This window comes from Molothrus ater, chromosome 2 (assembly GCF_012460135.2).
Source record: "Molothrus ater isolate BHLD 08-10-18 breed brown headed cowbird chromosome 2, BPBGC_Mater_1.1, whole genome shotgun sequence".
NCBI lineage: Eukaryota > Metazoa > Chordata > Aves > Passeriformes > Icteridae > Molothrus > Molothrus ater.
In genome coordinates, this window is record NC_050479.2 from 32,802,533 (window position 1) to 32,823,475 (window position 20,943).

General features: G+C 41.0%; 1 protein-coding gene across 1 annotated transcript in view; it reads left to right on the forward strand.

The window, feature by feature from the left end:
- Positions 1-17,872, forward strand: part of GABRA5 (gamma-aminobutyric acid type A receptor subunit alpha5) — a 56,344-nt gene extending 38,472 nt beyond the window's left edge. The window contains 5 exon segments of the mRNA XM_036382888.1: positions 7,964-8,107; positions 13,794-13,913; positions 13,916-13,945; positions 15,212-15,423; positions 16,336-17,872. Of these exon segments, the coding sequence (XP_036238781.1) occupies positions 7,964-8,107; positions 13,794-13,913; positions 13,916-13,945; positions 15,212-15,423; positions 16,336-16,638 (809 nt within the window). The 3' untranslated portion in view covers positions 16,639-17,872.
- The last annotated feature ends 3,071 nt before the right edge of the window (positions 17,873-20,943 follow it).

The window sequence follows — 20,943 nt, forward strand, 5'->3', positions numbered from 1 at the left end:
GGAGACATTCTGTGTTACTCTGCATGGCTCTGAGCTCTGGACTCTTCTTAAAGGCTGCCATAGCATCCTGTGAAGGTGCTATGCCTGACTGAATTCTTAGGACAACACTATTCATTATTATTTGTGTTATATCCATCATCAGTATGACTGTGATTTAGTGTACCAACTTGAAAACAGTCAATTTATTGTATTAAAGAAGTCAGCAGATTTGCCTATGCTAATCGTGAATCCCACCTCCAAAATCACAGTTGCTTTCAGTTTGGGTTTTTTCCTTTGCTTTATATTTTTGACCTCAAAATTGGGTCATGTTTAGACTTTTTTCCCATTACCTGGAACTTCTAAAATTACACAGGACCTTCCACCTGATTTCTTTCTTTGAAAAGCCAAAGAAAATGGCTTTTGCAAAACTATGTGTCTCAAAGTGAATTTGACAGGCATCTTCAGTTCTGTATGTTTCACCACCTTGTGGGTACAGTCTGTGCTTCCATTTCTTTTCCAAGCCAAATGTCTATTCCCACCTTTTCCTGAGGTGTCTTGTAAATCATATTCTGAAAGAGAATAATTTTGATCTAACTTAGAGCTTTATTTTTTTAGCAATGATCAGTAGAGTATATTAGTGTTGCTTAGTAATGAAGTCTCTTGAGACCTGTCTGGCACATTTTTCAGAACATCCTATACTATTCCCTGCAGAATGTGACAACAAGATCAGATAAAACTGTATCAGGAAAACATATAGAATACTACATATATTACCAAATTTTATTTTTGTTTTAATTTCAGGAAGGACAGAAATGAACATTTCAGTATGGTTGGACTTTGTACTGCCTGTTTTACAGCCAGTGGTGCCCTATAATTTTTCATTAATATGCTCATGAGTTTCATCAGTTTTCATGTATAATTTCCTCCTTGGATGTCCTCTATTGTCACAGACAATGATACTATGTAATTCCAAAAATGTTTCCTTCTGGGCATTTAATTTTTACTCACATCTGAAACCATTCTGAGTGCATGGCCAATATGAGTTTCCCAGTGCAAGAAGAATAGGGACTTTGTGGAGAGAATCCTGTGCAGGGCCACAACAATCATTGAAGGGCTGGGGCATCTTTGCTGTGAGGGGAGACTGAGATCTTGGACTGTTCAGTATGGAGAAGGGAAGTCTCAGAGGGTCCTAATACATCTGTATAAATTGCAGGGATTGGGGAATGAGAGATGAAGAAGAGGGAACTGGTGCTGCTCAGTAGTGCCCACTGGCAGAATAAGGGCCAGTGGTCATTAAAAAATATTGCATTTCATCTAAACAGAAGAAGACATCTTTTACTGTGGAAGTGGCTGAACAGGTTGTCAAGAGGGATTGACAGTTGGCCACAGAGATTTGAATATTGTGGAGATATTAAAAAACTGACTGGATATGGTGCTGGAAAAAATGCTTTTGGTGTCCCTGCTTGAGCAGGGCTGTGGGACCATGTGATCACTAGAGGTATCTACCAGTCCCTGCCATCCTGTGACTCTGTTTTACATGAATTTGTAGTCCCGTGTGTTTGTACACATTACACTTCTTGTCTGTGATGTATTCAAAATCATGCATGCTGTTTATTTGTATGCTGTAAACTCATGCCAGCTTAAATGATCAGTCTCAATTTTAATAATTTCAGGTCCCTAAAGTAATTGCCATAACCCTGAAATTCTCCCAAGGACATCAGAATTCATCACACTATTGCAAAGTCTTTATTTTAGTCTCTTAATCATTTAATATCGGAAGACATTTCTCTCAGTATTTGTATTCCTATTTTACATTCAAAAATTATTTTTATAAATAGCTATTTCCCCCAAGACCTAGACCATGCATATTAGTACCATGTCTTGTTATTTTTAAATGTATGTTTTTACTAGATTTGCTTTCCATTTGCCCTTCCTATAGAATGATCTCATTTGTACATCGAGTTGTTTTTATAAAGTCATTTTAATGGGAAAATTCCAATTATGGAGCTCAAATCTGGCCTGAGTCACATAGGCACAACTGTTGACAGATGCTTTGTAATGGGCTACAAAGTATTTGTGCACAAACCCCAAGAAATCCAGCCTGACTCTTAGAATTCAAGCTGGTACATGATGGCTTAGTAGCAGCACTGTTTCGTATCCTGCAGGAGTCTGAGAGGCTGTAAATCTGGATCACTAGTGAGTTATATAACAGCCTCTAAGTGAGTCAAATACATTAATGGTTAGATAAGATAGATATTTGTATGTGTATTCAGATTGTAATTAGAGTTTCTAAAAAAGCTGAAAATTTATGCACATCTTCCCCAATCAACAGGCTTTGGCAGGGATTAGCAATACTCCCAAGATTAGGCAGTCTGACAATCCTTGTGGCATGTCCTAAAAGTCACGATAATAAAGGCTTAGAATGTAACTGCACAATTGGAATGAATAAAATAGAAAACAAACCAGAAGTAATCTTTCTGCAATATCTCTTTAAGTTAATTCAGCATCCAACTAGCACAATTCTGAAAGTTCCAGCCATGGCTTGTGGATAAATGGTCTGTTTAATTGTGGAACATACCTCAAGCATGCTGGGTGGGCATCCAAACATGCTGCACAGGCTGCCTTAACTTAACTATGCAGACACTGCTTTATGCTTCCTGTGAGGTTTGTCAAAGGGTTTAGGGGGTGTTTTGGAGAGGGATTCTTTGTTTCTCAATTATTTTATGCCATGTAATGCAGGAATGAAAATTTATTGGTAGATATCAGTGGTGATTTTTTTTTTTTTTATCAGGGATTACAGCTTAAAAAAATAAGTCCTAGAAATATATCTGGGTCCCATAGACTCGAAGTTTGTGTTAATCCATCCACATTTAGGTTTATTTGGCTTAAGGTGCCAAGAAACAGTCTTCCCCACCACCACTTTTTTTTTTTTTTCCCATGGAGTTTCTTTCAAATATGGAGGAGAGAGAAAAGCAAGGAGGAGAGTGTCTGTCAGAAGCCATCACTGCCCTGTGGTGGGAGGGCAGTGGCAGGAGAAAACTCCCTGCTTGTGAGCTGCTTTTTGAATGAGGGAGGATTCTGCACTGCTCACACTGTTTCATTTGCAAACAGGGCTATCCTCAATGCCAAGGCAAATGTCTGGGACCCTCCAGGTCTTAGCCACTTGCTGCTGTGCTTTGCTAGACTTTTTCTTAATGTAATTCCTCTCTCTCCCCTGCCCACTGTTCACTCGTATAAGAAAGACCATGTCTGGCTTTCCTTGCCAGCCATACAGGAGCAGGGAAAGTGTGGGAGAAGAGCAAGGACACCTTTACCATTTTTATATCGTGTGCTGTACGTTGGATGCTAGAATGTAGAAAAACAGATTTGCTTGTCAATAAATACATAAGAGAAGATATTATTTCTTTCATCATTCTGGTAGGTGATAAGCCTGCAGCCATTTATCAACTGTCCAGTAGAAATAAATGTCTGTTGTCATTTTCTCACATTTAATAACTTGTTTGTTATACTTGTTTGTAATTTTAGCTGTTCATCTGAACTGCAACCTTTTTTTTTTCCTTTTTCAAAGAAGTGAGCATAGAAGAGAAAGGATACTTTAATGAGACTTCATCCTTTCTTTGACAAGACAACAAAATGATTGTAAAGAACACAAGATTAATTATTTGGATTCAGAAATCCAGAAGACATGCACTTGCTTAAAGTAGAATAAACACCAAGCAGTCTCACTTGGATTTACAGTGGTTTTGAAGCTGAGTTTGCTTTTGCAAAACTATCAGCATCATTTTCTCAGCTTGCTATTCCAGAGCTGCAACTGCATTTTTTATCACCCTCTTGGAGACATCCCCACTCTATGTGTAACGTAAAGGAGATGATATATTTACATATTTCCTTTTGTTGGTACATCTTTCTCATATTTCTAAACAGCAAGACCTAAAGTTGTTCAGTGCTCCAGCAAGCAAGGCTAGAAGGCAACCTATTGGAAGCTTTGCTTAAGTGGAAGAGTGTTTTTACAAAATTTGCTATGACAGTGAATAATACTGTGTCTCCATTAGTACTTCTGTGCTGATAGCAAAATAACATCAATCTCTACTGTACCCACAGTTTCAGCTTTCAATATGACCATGCCTGATTTTACTGCAGGGGTTATCAACCGGAGAGCTGGAGCTTCTGGTTCTCAGGTGTGGGGTAACTGGAGTTTGAGGCTTGAAGATATGACATAAGGTTTGCAGCAGGAAGACAGCTACCTGCTAAAAGTACACAGGCTTATCCCTCTGGAGGTTTATCTAGATGACCAGAAAAGAGATGTCAGCTGCCACACCAAGGAGCATGGGGTGGCTTTTTCCTGTCAGAACCTGATGTGTAAAAAGGAAAGGAGGCACTAAGTCAGAAATCTTATATTAGAATAGTTTCTTAAAACACAAACCATGTTTTATTATATTTGCATGGAAGATAGATGAGGATCATATAATACATGTGATCCATCACAGTAGAATATATCTAGATTGAGGTAAATTCATGCTATTCCTAATGTGGCAGACTTCTCCTGAGGAGGTAAAATCACTGCAGGTTGCATTGGTTTGGGTTGGGCTCCACAGGCACACATTTGTTATCCTCTTGTGTCTTCAAGGCGTGGCTATAACCATCCTGCCCTTGCACAAGAGTCTTTTCTAGATGAGCTATTCTCCCTTCTCCCATGGATACTCTATTCCTGGCCTAGCAGTGACACAGCTCTCTGTCTTGTAGCCTCACAACAGATCCTGTGAGGAAGGACCTACAGACCTTCCTCCCAGGCAGGCACTGGCCTCATTCTGTGCTCTTGCCTGCCTGAATGCTCTCTCTTCTCACCAACTGGCCTGGGATTGGCACCCCCTTCCCTGGCATGGTTTCAAAAGAAAACAGCCTCATGAAGTAATGCTTAGGCATACCTGTGGGATCTTGAGTTTTGGCACCTTGTGGCCTCTCTCTGAGTTGCAGGTATTTTACAAGAGGAGCTGCTGGACTCCTGCAGCATAGGAGCCCCCAGCTCTGTTCCACTACATGTGCTTTAGCACCCAGTAAAGGCTGCGATTCACAGCAGAAGTGTTGAATTATTTTTGGACTCCCCTGCCCTGCAGGCCAGACAGAGGAGAGAACCAAAGCATCTGAAATCTTGTTAAAACTTAGAGGCTAAATTATTGTGTGATTGCAATTTCAATGAATTTGGTTACAGTACTCGCATTGGGAAGCATCTAGCCAGGATGAGTTAATGTATATCATCATCAGAAAACAAAGAAAAACCCAATTATCCTGATTGCTGGGATCGTTGCAGAGACAGGGAGGTGCTGAGCTGAGATACATCTAGATCATCCCAGAAAGAAAAAAAAAAATTAGTCCAGTGCTGTTGTTAGGAACTTCTTTTTTGCATAGGAAGTAACATAGGTAAAAATCGAATTTTCTGACAATCCCAAAGCTACCTAAACATATCCCACATTTCCTGGGGATAATTGGCCCATGAACAACATATACCATATACCACCATTTAAAAAAATGAGGGCTTTCTGCATTACTTTTTTTTAAATGGACCCATCTCCTCCCACTTGTCTTCTCCAGATGCAGCTTTGAAATTATTTACAGTTCATTGTGAACTTGTAATCATCTCAGAGATAGTAAAGTATCTCAGCTCTAAAGGGAAGGTGAAATTCCATGACTTTTTGTGATGCAAATATTTTGAAATAGGGAAGACATTTCTTCTTAGCCTTTCAAAGCAGATCATGACATATAATTACAGTAATTTTACTGCAGAGCTACAAATACAAGCATAAGGAAGGCATGTGGGCAGTCCTGCATGGCTAACAAAGGATAAAAAATTTGTAGATTCTCAACTTCCAAACCCAGGATCAGCCCTGGATACAGCAGCAACTATCAGATAAGTGACAAAAAATTATTTCAAATTTTCAATGTCTTTGTAGAGACAGTAGTTCATAATTTTTTTTTTCTCAGAAGGCTAGCCACTGTATAATTACCCATCTCCCACCCAGTTAGGAAATTCTGCCCTGCTCTTCATCTGAATCTGCCTGGAACCATCTTTCAGGCACCTTTTGTGAGTAGTCCAAGAGATTCAGCCTGGTTTCAGATTTATGTGTGCAATTATCTATACTCAGAGCTTGAGCTACATCTCAGCTTTTTGTCAGTGAGCTGAATAAGCTGAGCTGCTTAAGTGTCAAATCATGACTTATTTTCAGTCCATGGAGGTACTTGTAACCTTCTTTTGACCTCTCCCCTTCTCTCTCTTCATTATTTCTATGACTTTTCTGAGGTGTGGATGAAAAGCCATAAACAGTCAGAGCAAAGGTGTATTGAGCCTAGTGCCCTGCCTCCCACATCCGACATGGTAACATGAATAACAGTGCAAAGAAGGTGCTGCTTTCTTCCCTGCTACCTGGTCAAGCATTCAAGTGAAGTTCATTGTGCTACACACGTGCTCTTAGCTTGAACTGGGATTGCTTCCCATTTTCTGCTGGACATGCCTGGTTTTATGGATCCAGGGATCACCTTACCATATTTCTTGCCCTTGCAGTGCCTCAGAAGCTCATGCTGACCCACTGCCTATGACCCAATGCTTATGAATTTTTTGTAAGTCCTCCATGGAGCTGCACCTTTCCAATACAGCTCACTTGCAAACAAAACACGCAGTCTGATGGAGTGAGTTAACATCCTTCAACCTAGCCTGTTGTCCTTTACTCTAAGTCCTAATCTGGATAGCCACCATGTGTTGTCTCCTGAATGAGGATGTCAGGTTTTTTTCCAGAAAGAAACATTCTGCCCTGACACCTTCCAAGTTCAAAAGTGCAGAAGATGAGATATTAATATTTGACTTCAGATCACTCCCAAGCTTACCTGCTTTTCACCTGCCATTTGGAGAGTAAGCCTCGCCTGATTTCCAGACATTTTAGTACAATGTACTCTAGCCTACTGTAACATGCTTGCAGAAGTGTGACCTGAAAAATTTTGATGCTAGAGGAGTTCTAAAAAGTGGGAGAGCTACTTATATTAAATGAAATATAATTAAATTTAGAGCTGTCTCCTGGGGTTTTTGAGACCATCTGCAGAGAAGGCTTAAAATCTAAACCCAGCATTGACAGTCTGTAAAAGAAGACTGAGATTTCCTTATAATACCATGATCACTCTGGGTGTTGGAGCATTAAAAGTTACACTAGCATTATAGAGGAAGGAATGAGCTGGCACTACTGCAACCACATTTAATTCCTAGGACTTCTAAATGAACATGAGAGAAATCACATACACATCTGCAGCTGTGCAGGTGTTTTCACACCATCACCCATTCTGCTATGCACAAACACCTACCCTCTCCTTGCAGCTCCCTGCCCCATTCCTGCTCTCCATGCATTCTCACCCCTGCGTTCTGTGTCTGCTCTTCAGCATCACAGGCACAGGCAGGCACATTCCAGCTTCCTTTACCCACATGCAAGACTTCTGTGCCCTCACCCACACATACGTATTCCAGTCAGTGCATACACACCAGACCCTGCACTTGCACAGGGCATCACTTAGAATTTTATCCTGGGGACAGGACAAGACAAGGAGGGTCCTTGCTGTCCTGGAATTCAAGGTGTCTGGGTCCTTTTGAGGGGGAACTTCAGCAAAATACCTTTAGCAGCTTGCTGGGGTTTAGGAGCCACCAGTGAGGTGAGTATAGGTCTGAACTGCTTTCCTAAATTGAGTGGTTGTGATGGATTATATTTATACCTCTACTGTTCCAGCCTTTCACAAACCATCCCACACATCTCTTATATTAGGAGGCTTCAACCTAATATTTTTTTGAGCTGGGCATATGGGACCACGATTATATCATCTTTATTTGTTTTTCTCCATTCACTCTCACTCCTCCATTCTTCTCTCTCCCTGTCATTATCATTTAAAGATCCACTAAAATATTACACAGTGGTTTTTACTCCTTACTGTCTTTTCCCCCCCTTGTTGGCAGATGCTTACCCCAATTCTGAGGTGATCTACGTGTGGACTAACAGCACCACAACATCTGTGGTGGTGGCTGAAGATGGCTCACGACTCAACCAGTACCACCTGATGGGACAAACCGTGGGCACAGAAAACATCAGTACCAGTACAGGTAGGGGGAACATTTCCATCCCACGGTTGCTGATGGCTGGAGCAGGAGGGGAGATTCACAGGCTCTGGTCACTTTGCAGTAAGGCTAGGGAAGCGCCTGTGGGATGTGGAGTGCCAGGGAGATCCTGTGTTTAAATGTAGAGGCATTTAAACACTGAGGGTTAAATGCTGGCTCGTAGGTACGTTGCTGAAGACATATCCAGGCTCCTGGTATTTACAGGAGTGCCTGAGAAGCCTCACGCAGTTCTTGCGATCGCCCTCGCCGTGGCTGCCAGCGCTGTTGCTGGCTTATTTCCCCGAGGGAGGAACCACCCTGGGAGGCAAACACCACCCACGCATTTGATCCGTTTCAATCATCGCTTTAAAATGATTGCTTGATGGAACCGCGTGGGGGGGAAGGGAATGGGGGCACAGGGGGGGACTGTGGCATGGCAGGGCTGTGCGGCGTGGCCGGGGAGGAGGTGCAAACCCCGAGGATCCCCATTCCCTCTCGGGCTGGGAGCGGAGGCGCCAGATGTGGCAGCATTAGGGAGGCAAAGAAGCTTTAATCCCAGGCCGGGCATCCACGTGAGCCGTGCCCCCCTGCTTCCTAAGGCTCCCACGCAAGGGCAGCCCTGGGCGTGCATCGGCGGGGGGGACTCCCGGGGGTCGGGGCCGGGACAAGGGATCACGTGCGCTCAGCGGGACCGGGGCTTCACCAGGTTACACAATGCACTCGGCCTGGAGAGCATTAGTGGCGTCCAGCGAAGGGAGGGGGAAGAGGTGGAAATGAAACAGCCTGCCATGGAGAAAAGGGGGATTTCCACTGCTAGGGGTTGCAAGGGGCTTGGGTCGGGGAAAGGGGTAGCTGTGGCAACATGCCTGGGAGCAGTTCCTGCAGGCAAAGCCCAGCAGAGTGTGCTGGTGATATACTGTGTCCCTGGAGAAAAATGACGGCCAGAGTGGTAGAGGACAAAGTACGGATTAAATTAGGAACCTTTTACTATCTGTAGGAAATTAAGGAGACATGAAAACAGGTACATATATGTACACTTGCACACAAAGTTAGCTGAACCAGAACATAAAAGATGCATAAAACTTTGTGCTCCGCCTGGCAAATAAAGAGGAGATATCTGAGCTTGGCGCTTGTGCTCCAGAAAGGACACAAAGTGAGGGAAGGCTCGCCTTGGGCAGCCACTAAACTTGACTGCCATTTCCATCCTATGGACATTCACCCCCTCCCTTGCCCATTTCAGGAGACACAAAGCTGATGCTAAAGAGAAGATTGATAAAGTCAAGAGAAAAATAAAATCAGAGTGGTCACGTTTGCAGAAAAAGAATGAGTACACTATCTCCCATTAAAGAGTAAAGACACTTTTTTCCTTACCAGTTCACCATCATAGCCGCGTTGTTTTCTGCAATGAATGGCAGCTCCCCTCTCGCCTTCATTGTTGCCAAGAAAAAGATCCAAAGGATGTACTGGAGCATCTCCTACAACCTCGTCCTGCTCCTCAGAGCAAGAAAACCATCCAGCCCAGGCAGTGAGTGCTCCAGCGTGTCAGCTCCAGGCTACTTCCAGTTTGCCGCTTTGCCTGTGAAAGCTCCTTGTTCTCCTCAGCCCAAGGAAACACTCCAGACAAATCCCAAAGTTTCCGCACAGTAAACACCTCCCTCACGTATTTAAGATTTATAATAAATGCTGTGTTTCCAACGTCAAGATTTTATATTAATGTCCTGGGTTACATCTGGGCTGGCTGGATTCTGATTGCAGGGTGGATCACAAAGAGCAGGACACAGATTGTAACCGGGGATTAGCAAAATACAAAAATCCGATTTTGCACAGGGAAAGCATCAGTCAACGATGGATTTTCTGGAGTTCATCAACCTCGTAGGAGGCCAGTAATCAGCATTACTTACGAATGGCCATCGAAGGCATTTCTTCCTTCTATTGAATTGTTGAACGTGAAAAAGAAAAACCAAATAGCTATTGCATAATCCAAGTGCTTGGATTTTTGTGGCTTTTATGACACACAAGTCAAACTACACAGCCCTTGCAGTTGCACAGACAAAATGCTTGTGTATGTCATAGGTCATTTATGCCCTTCTTTCCAGCAGACTTTTTTTTTTTAATGGAATTTCCAGACCTGTACTGGTTCCTTGGGATTCTGCTGATTTGTAGGCAAGCTGCTGTTTGGCTGGCTTCTCGGAAAAAAATACCCTGGCATTCCTAATTCTCCAACCAATCTTGAAACTTGGAACATTTTAGCCATGGCACAGAAAACAGTTCTGTCATGTGCCACCTGTTTGTTTTGGGTTTTTTTCTGGCTGTTTGTTTTTTTGGTTTTTGAGGGTTTTTTTGTGCTAACATCCCCAAATGTCTTCCACCTGAAAGGAAGGCATTTTCCTACTCACTCTGCTTCTAACAGAACCAGCACCTGTTATGTCCTGGTGGTAAAAGTGCTGAAAACAATCAGATACGAGATTTGAGTCCAAGTGGATCTTGCTGCTTTCCACAAATGGTTGCCCAGTTATGTTCCCCATACCCAGAATCTCTCATAGCAAACTTAGGATCTGCAGTGGCAAAAAACAAAACATAAACCCACTCTTTTGTATACTGCCAGCTGGAGCCTGAGCTCTGTAATATCCAAAGCTGAAACAATAAAGGAATCACTCAGCTCTTCATTTTGAACCAAATAATTCTGATTTTTTTCTTGAGATGAATATTTCTCTAGTATCACTATAAAAGGGAACATGCTTTTTTTTATGGGCCGAAATATTCTGGATGTCAGCATAGTCAGTGAGGTGTCTAATGTACTGACTGTCAGGATCTTGCCAGAACAGCCATTGATAGAACTGAATCCAGGTATATCTAGTAAACAAACAAGTCTGGGGGCTGGTCTAGCCTCCTTAAAGTACTCAGTTGAATCTCAGCATGATGGCAATGGAATAATGTGTGTAAGATCCTGGAAAATCTGTAAGCGGGATCTCCAGAACTCCATCAACTATATACCAAAAAAAAAAAAAAAAAATACTGTAGCAGCTTTTAAAGCATAAAAATCCCCTTAAGAGCAGCAGCACAGTTGCACAGCTCCATGAAGTGCAGCCATTTCTGCTCTAGGGCTTTTCATTAGTACTAGATTTGTTTTTGTTTACTAACAATAATTTGCTTTCTGCAGTGATGAGTGGACCCCATCAGGAACAGGATTCTCTTTTAAGTGCTACATAAACCTATAACAAAAATTAGCTCTTGCTCAAGAAAGCTCATGGTCTAAGGATAAACAGTGGCCTTGCAGAAGTAAAAGGGAGCTTTGCTGCTCCAACAGAGCCAGTATCTTGCTCTATAAACAAAAGGCCAACTCAGGCAGCTTTTAGCTTTACTTTAAGCAGTGGTCCCAGGGCATTAAAAACCAAGCTCTGGGGTTTTCTTAAGCCATAAGTCTAATGGAGGAAGCATTCCTGGTATAGACATCTCTGAAAGGGACAGCATGGGAAATCAAAGAATATATCAGCTGGGAGAAAAGCAAGTACAAAATCAAGGTGCTGTGATTATTTCAGTGGAGACAAGAGTTTTGATAGGTTGAAGAAAATGGTAAGGTAAAAATCAGCTGTGGAGGGCCATCAGAACGTAGGCACTCATTTCCTGTGTTTTAAAAATGAAAAAAGGAGGGTCCTGTTGCTCTTCTGAAGCTGTGTAGATTCTTTTTTTATTCCAGCTCTGAGAGCATACTGTCAAAATAGATAATGCACATTGTCACTCTGTAGCAGGCGAGCGGGGAAACTGACTCAAACACATCCCAGTGCAGTAGCAACTGAGAAACAGTCCCTCTGCCTGAGAGTACTGAGGCAGGCAGATCCTGCTGCAAATACTCCTTAATAAAGAGCAAGTGGGCTTCCTCCTGAGACCATTGCATGTTCAGCCTCCCTGGTTCAAAATTACACTAAATGGAAGGGAATTAGGCTTTTCTTTGCAGGGGTTTCCTCCCCAGTTTCACAGCATTCCATGTCCATTTCCCCATCATTCTTCAGGGAATCATTTCACCAGAAAATCAGACTCCAGAGAAAGACATAAAGATTGAGGCAGGATGTCAGTTAGGTATTCTGTGTTATTTCACTTTCTGTCTAAAATCCTCAGCATGAACAAGGTCTGTAAACTTGATGCAGAATAGCAGAGCTCCTGTAGCATAGTGTATGAGTGCAGCTGTACCTGCAAAAACCCTTTCACTGTAAACGTGTTCTCTGCTAATTAGCCATATTGTCAGTTAGAAGTAATCTGCCAAATCTAATAGCTTAGTAATGCTGGCTGCAGCTCAACTCAGGCTATTCACTCAAGGCAGAGTCAGTCTGTTGGATATTTTCCTTTTGTGGATGTTCTGTAGAGACTTACAGTCAAATCTTGTAGCAGAGATTATAGCTATAGTTGTTCTTGAGACAATATATATTTCAAAACAGGCATTTCGCTGATTCATCAGTACCCAACTGAATGATGCATGCTTTTAAATTACTTTGATATCAGTGAAGAACTGTTAGGGCTTGAAGGGATGAATTGTTTTTTATTCTTACATTTTGTTTTTACTGTTATTATTCCTAGGTAAATAGTAGCATGCTTTTAGCTAGCAAGATTTTGGATTTGGGGAGCAGTTACCATCAAGAATAACCTTCAGTAACAACTACCTGGTTTTCCAGAAATACTGTGAAAGAACCAGGGAGTAGTTACTACCAGGAATAGCCCTCAGTAACAACTATATGGTTTTCCAGGAACAATCTGAAAGAACTGGTTAAGGTTTGAATTTTTCTGAAACATTAGGGAAGGTGACAGCTGGTCTGTTGATTTTTGAGTGCATTTATTTAGGCTTTTATTGAAATTCAGAGTAGCTGATAAAAGGCATATTAAGGCAATGCTGTGAATTTGGCATATGAAAAAGAAATGGAATTTAGTACTGCTGTGGCAGCTTTTAGGGAACTCTCCATGCAGGCAGTACACTATTCAGTGCACAGGTGAACAAGACAGGACACAATATCTATCCAGAAACAGACAATCTTTTGTAGGGCTAAAGTGTACCAAATTCTAGGAACATGGCATGCATTAGAGGGACTTTTTATTTCTGGACCAGCAATCTGAAGGGTTTGAGTACTCAGATTAATAAGACATCCCAGAATCCATATGCAACGTGGCAGTTCTCACAGAAGATGCTGGGACTGGCAGTCCCTAAAATGTGGTGCAGAAGGAGTGTCTGGACCCATTTTCATATTTGAAAATTGCTTGGCCATAACACTTTCACTAATGAAGTTGCTAAACCTGCTGCTAAATCGGGTTTCGGAGAGTTGAGGGTCTTAATTATTACTATGCTGCAAGAGTTTGTAGGACTGAGCCAAAACCACAGAGTGTTGAGGCAGTGCCAGCAAACTAGATTTTTATGCCTGTGAACATCACAACATTCCAGGTGCATGGGAGGACTGCAGCTTTTCAGTGTAGTAGGAACAGCAGTCATTGTCTTCTGCTTTAGAGACTGAATGGGAAGACTGTGAGGATCTAGCAGCACCTCTGTCTCAAGTCTTGATTTTCCACAGCACAGAAATCCAGACATTTTTCATAAAATTAAGAATGGCTTAGTGATATCTTCTAATGGAGGGTTGGAACTGGCCTTATTCAGTACCTAAGTCAGTAAGCCTTCCTTATTTTACTCAAATGCACATTTTTCTTCTTCTAGGTGAATATACTATTATGACAGCCCATTTTCATCTGAAAAGAAAAATTGGTTATTTTGTCATCCAGACGTACCTTCCTTGCATAATGACTGTGATCTTATCGCAAGTGTCGTTTTGGCTAAACAGGAATCTGTCCCTGCTAGAACTGTCTTTGGTGAGTACCCCACTTGCTCCTAGGACACAGATAGGATATTTGTGGCTTGTGAAAGTGACTCGCGGTAATAAAACCACAGTTCACTACTGTTTATTTCTGCTTGAGATGTTGTAAATGTTTTCTCCTTCTCTTCCAGCTTAAACTCAAAATCAATTTAAAAGCCTTGTCTGGGCTGTTTTTGTAAAGTTGTGACAGAAATTGGTCAATCAATTCTGTGAAAATTAAGGACAGAAGATAGAAGAATAAGATTAGTGTGATTTGGTTTGGTTTTTTTTTTTCATTTCAGTGGACGCTGGATGGTTTAGAAAAAAAGACATGTGGATTATCATACTTAATGTATACCCTAGCTAAGCAGTTGAAGCAGATATCACTTCAAGACATTTTGTTCATCTTTGTTGTAGGATCTTTATCTAGGAAAACCATGTAGAGGTTAATTAGTGCCAATTATCTCTATAAACATCAAACTAATATGACTTTGCATTTAGAAAATGTGTATTTACTGAAGAAATTGTTATGAAAAAAACCTTTGGGGTGTCATTAAATTACTTGGTTTATCCCTAGAAAGCTGCAGAAAATAAGCACTTGAGAAAGTAAAGGTTGATGAAATACAAGATTTTTACTAGAAGAAAAAAAAGGGGAGTAGGAGCAGTTTTTTAAGTAAAATTTTGTTCAGATATTTGAAAGGAGTCACTCTTCTGTACCAGCCTCCTGAAGTCAGTAGGCAGCTTTGTTCAAAAATCAGCTCAGCAAGTTGTATGGAGAGAATACAGGTAGTAGCATCATTTTGCTGACTTACTCTAGGTTTACAAAGCTGTAACTGAGAGTTGAGTTTTTTGATCCTGGGGAAATGTTCCCACAGATGAAAGCATTGGCTGTTTGTCTTTTACTATCATATGGGAAAGGAGGAGCTACAGTCAAGGAAACCAGTAAGAGTCAACAATTTTAAATATGCAATCTCTGTATAAGAAAACAAAATAAGAAATCCCACTTCATTCTGACAGTTATAAACCCTGGGCTTGTGTTACCCTAAAAATCCTTATTTAAACACACTACAGCTAGAACTAACCAGAACTCCATAGAATAAAATATCTGAGGGTAATAAGGCTTTCATTTTTTCTTATTCCTTCAAACCATAATATGCAAACACTGATTGACTTCATGTGGCCTTCTTAGACATCCTGCTGAATTGGGACCTGCTCATAACTCATTTGGGATCCCATAAGGGTTAGCAAACTGATCTCTGACTCTTATTTTTTTTCTTTGCAGGAGTAACAACAGTCCTCACCATGACCACCTTAAGTATCAGTGCCCGTAACTCTTTGCCAAAAGTGGCCTATGCTACTGCAATGGACTGGTTTATAGCTGTTTGCTATGCCTTTGTATTTTCGGCATTGATTGAATTTGCAACAGTCAACTATTTCACCAAGAGGAGTTGGGCATGGGATGGCAAAAAAGCCCAGGAAGCTGCAAAAATCAAGGTGCTTAAGTTACATTTTTTAAATACCTAAAATAAAAAGCAGATATTCAGTATAGTTTAAATATACTGAATGGTCAATTTCCAGCTTCTTTGTGAAAAAGGTATTTAATCACCTCATGACATACCTTTTATCTTCCTGTGGAGGAAAATTTGCAAGGAAATACAGTGCCTTCCCGCCTTCCCTTCACAGAGATAGATTACCAGTCTCTGTCATCTCTATGAAGAGGACTGCTTACAGAAGTACATTGGGCATTGAGTACACAGGACATGGGATTTCAGTGATCAGACTTGTGATAACATAACTATGAAACATGTCTCTGCAGAGCAGTCCCTGTATTCTCTCCTAATAAATAACAATGCTCACATTGAGCTCCATGAGTCTGGGTCCCACCACAGTAAAAAAAGGAACCAAAGACTAATTATGTAAAAACACAAACTTTTGAGTTTCATGCTGAAATGAAATTTTTGGGATAGGACTTAGTAAATCATCTCCTTGAGAGCTCATACCCACAGGCATCCCAAAAGAGTCTACAAAGAGGCTAAGCTGGCAGGGGCAATGAGCCCTTCGCCACACCCTTTTCAGCATCTGGGGAAATGAAGTTCACATCTTGTCAGCTGTCCATGGGGCAGATGCCAGACTACATCTCACTGACAAAAGAAGCTGCTAATGCACATGCCAGGTGGGATGTGGGTGCAACAAGTGAGTCTCAGCTTTCTCCCATCAGGGAAAGTCACACTTGAGTAAGGGCTACAAGATCAAGGCAAAAAATCTGTTTGGTAGTCAAAGTCAGAATAGCCAACAGGCATTAATGGGCATGCTTGATTATGGTGCTCAGCTTTTTGGGTCAGTCCCTTGAGAACGTGTTTCCACCTTCTGTTCTTGTGGAATAACATTTTGTTCTTTACGCTGCAGAAAAAGGAGCGCAACTTGCTGGGAAATAAACCAACTAATACCTACACCACTGGGAAGATGACTCCTGCACCAAACATGCCAAAGGACTCAGCCCCAGCTGTCATCTCAAACACTACATCTGCTCCAGTGAAGCCTCCAGAAGAAAAGCCTGCTGAAAGCAAAAAGACTTACAACAGCATCAGTAAGATTGACAAAATGTCCCGGATAATTTTTCCAGTGCTGTTTGGAACTTTTAACTTAGTTTACTGGGCCACATATTTGAATAGGGAGCCTGTTATTAAAGGTGCCAATTCTCCAAAATAAACTGAAGTACTCTGGAGCCACATGTGAGCCATACTTACAAAGCAGATGCTACCAAGGAAAATTTGAGATCCAGATGACTTTCTACATTTGGGCAATATTCTTCAGGAAGTTTTTTGCATGTTTAATAATATGTACAAATAATATTGCCTTGATTGTTTCTACATGTAACCTCAGATGTTTTGGAGACGATTATATTACTTACAGCAATGGATCTTTATAAAAGATCAGAAGACATTGAACATGGCTTCTTTGCTGCTGAGTATCTTGCATTGATAGTTTACAAATAAAATAAGTTATATTTTTTAACTGTTCAAGTGTACTACATATCGTGGTTTTTATACTTCAGATGTACAGTCATACGAATATGGGCTTAACCTATATTTTACAGAAGAGCTCCACTATTGTCATCTGATAAGTTACTGAGTAACGCCAGTTGTAAATGTGCCAAATTATTAAGTGTAGGGCTATGTTTGAGCACCTTTACTAGTTACAGGTAGTGCATTACTCCATAGACAAAACTGCTCAGCCCAATTTTCAGTGGAAGTTTAATACAATGCAGTAAATCCTAATGGGACTATGCTGATTTTCACTGCTTGAGACTCTAGTTTGCAGTGAAGTAACACAGGGAGCAGGATGCTACTTATGTAAATAAAAATGATGGAATCTTGCCCTTAAATGAAAATACAATGTTTGGTTGGATTTTGGATTCCAAAGAATTCTCTCTAATGATTCTCAGTATTTATTCCAAAAATTAAGAATTATATTGCATGAAATTAACATAGATTAGGAAAATATTTGTGCAAATAAAACTTCTAACAACAGAAGCAGACATTTTTAACAGGGTAAAGTAAATTATGTTTGGACACTTTTCCAAGAAGAAGACTGTGTTATATTAGCAGAGATTAGCAGAAAAGAATTACAGTATTTCTGCAATAATTATTACTTGTTTCCCACTGCAAAAATCAATCAGCCAACACTAGAAAGTGTGATCAGAAAAAAAAGATGTGCTTCATGACAGCAAGGTGTTTCAGTGACAATATTGACAGAAAGGTCTTTGTACTGTCCATCTGAAACTTTTCTATAAAACGCCTTGCTGCTGACAATGTGTTTTGCTTTCACAATGAATGAGAAAATGCAGTCTGAGTTTTCAGCTCTTTCCTCCTTGGCATCCTTTAATTGTTCCAGAGGCTTTTGTAATTAAATCTTAATGTTTAAATAAAAAATGCATTCAACATTTGATTGCAAAATGTCATTCTTATACTGGTTGTCCTTTTAGAAAGACCAAAGAGCACACCAGAAGAAGAATTAACTGGAAAGCACACACGCACACACTCAATCTCGTGTGCACACATGACATATCCTCCCTGTTGCCCAGAAAGGGACATGCCTTGAGTGAACACAGTGAATTGAGTTGTTGCAGAATTTGGTGCTATCCTGCTATGGAGCAACAATCCCATGATCTTTTGGGGACAGAGTGGAGAGTTCATGCTTCACTTTGAGGTTAGGGTCTGGTCTAGGACTGGGGAGTTGGTTGGCTTCTTTTGTGTCTTCCTTCAACCCTTTCATTCCTAAAAATTGCCAAGAAAAAAATCTCATGTGTCTATTGTTTTCTGAAGCTTTTTTTTTTTTGATGCTGTGGAAGGAAAAATTCATACATTTTTGAGGGCAATAGAGAAGCCATGGAACTGAGCAAGTGACTGGATGCTGATAAACAGGAACAAGGGAGGGAGCACACCCATCTATTCAGTTCTAGCCTGAGCTGAGGCAAGAATGTGGATCTCTGTTTTCATGTAGCCTGCCTCTGTGTCTTTGAGCAGCTACACATCTCCTTGTTCATCATCCCCTTGGGGGATCCCTTTGGCTTTTGTGCTTATTGGAAGGCAAAACTTTATACAAGTCCCTTGGCTATTTCTTCAGATGAAAAACTCGAAGAATTACATGACTGAGTTTTGAGAATGAGATACTCAGAGCCATCTTTGTGTAGCATCTTTTCCAGACCAGTTCTGAAGTCTCCCCAGAGAGTTTCTGTACTTGGTTTTATCTGCTTACACCCAAGTCTGACTCTGTATTACAGCATTATTTCCTGGTGTCCATTGCAGGACTTAGTGAAAAGATCTCTAAATCTGGTCTATTTTACTTACATGGAAAGTAATCTTCAACAAATATGGGTGTACCTGCAGCATGTCCTTGTGCATGAACACTAGGTGTCCCATAGTTTGGAAGATGCTTCAATAAGCCGATACATTCCAGGCTGGAATACTGAAATGCTATTGCCTTGCATTATATCCTACCTCACAATTCAGATCTCTCCACAGTCACTGGAACTGCTGGTGTGGGAGGTCACTACTCACTGAGATGGTACCTGAACTGTGGGAGACAGGAGCATTTTTCCAGGTCCTGGCTCAACCAAAACACCTTAGCTTTGTTCTGCCCCAGGCTGGGGTGGTATCTGGATGTGCACCAACTTCCCCTGGTACCCCTGGAAGCAGCTTGGGCTTTTGGGAATGGAGTGAGCTGTGTCACTGTCCCCAGCATGGGTGAACCAGGACCCTGCAGGACACAGCTACTTCACAGCTTAGTCATGGCCAAAGGGAGTAATAAATAGGAATTGCTTCTCATTGATTTTTTCATGTATGCATTCATGAAAAAATAGTTGAAAAGTGAATTAAACAATTCAGCACTGTAGGGGAAGTGTGTGCAGGCTGCTGCCAAATTTCCTTCCTCGCACCCGGTAAGAATGAAAGAACAAATCAAACACAATGGAAGAGATTTTTAATTTCTGATATTTGAGCTGTGCCAGCTTACTTCAAGGATGAATTTAAGCAACAACGTATTTTCTAAAGCTGAACCCTCTTCTGTTATCTTGAGTTGTGTTCTGCTTTTTTCTAAATGGAATGTGCCCTCTGTGGAATAACTGAACATATTTATAACAAAACTGAGGAAGTAATGATATTATGAAATAATCTCATCTTTCAAAAATTCTTGCTCAACATCTAAGTTACACTTTGAAGAAAAATGAATTAAACTGTTTTGCTCTTCATTTTATGCAGAGAAGATGAATGTATCACTTGCAGATTTTTTAAATCTGGAGAAAATTTGTGGAGAAACAGTTCTTTGTAATAAGGATGTATTTCCCCTAATACCCTTGCTTCTCAGATTGGAATTGACACTAAATTATACAATTACTTGAATCCTTTCTAATCTTTTTAGATGTTTTTATGTCACTACAAACACTTAAGTATGGTCATTGCATAGTGACTCTCTGATGACATCCTTACTTTACCAATTTTCTGTTTTCCACTATGTTGTTATAGACATTTGTTTAATTTTGAGAAGATAGAAAGATTGGAAGTTAGATTTTATGAAGCCCGAAGGACTTCTGAAGGATCTTCCAAGAATTGCCCCTAATTTAGACTGAAGTCTAAGTGTCCCATTCTGTACTGCCTTATTTCCTTTTCAGTGCCATCCTCAAAAGCAATTATCACTTCTCACAGTCATAATGTCTTAAAAGTTGCTGCTTAAATTAGTCCCTGGCTAAAAGCAAAGTAAAAGGTAAGAATATTGATTGAAGAGACCAACTAATTTCAGTTAGATGAATTTGGAGAGTTTTTGAGAAGCCCTGATAGATTGTAATAGACTGGACCAACAATGATAGGCTGGATTTGTAGGTAGGAAAATTACTACACAGAGGGCAACCACCCACTATAACTTAACACATAAATGATAATAAATGTTGGAGCCAGCCACCCAAGGCAGTTTTGGACTCAGTGGATCTGGGCTCAGTTCTTCATTCATTGTGGGCTGGAGTTTTTGATGTTCTCAGGACAACTGCTCAAAGATAGCCCCAGAGGAGCAGCCCTGCCTGCCCTGGATGCCCATGCTTCTGCCAGAAGTCTACACAAAGCTGCTGAAAAGCTGCAGCATGGCAGCATCAGGAAGGATTCTCCCTATCCTGCCCATGAGCCAGAGAGCAGAGAGCCCTGTGCTGAAGAACTGAGAGCACACAGTAATTGTTGAGACTTCTGAGGCTCAACTTCCTACCTAAAGGCTCCAGCAGGAGCAACAGACACCTTCAGTCAGAATAAAGTGGCTCAAGCCTCTTAGAAATCTCTAATAAGCATTCAGCTGGAGGACTCCGGGAGCTGTAGGATATGGATTTTTTTATTTTATTTTATTTTTTTTATTCCTTCTTTGTCTCAGAGCAGCCCCAGTTCCCTTCTGTGCCTCTCATGGTATATAGGTAGCACTGGGGTGCCAGGAAAATCACCAGTAGGGCTCTCCTTCAACACTGAATCTCAGAAAATT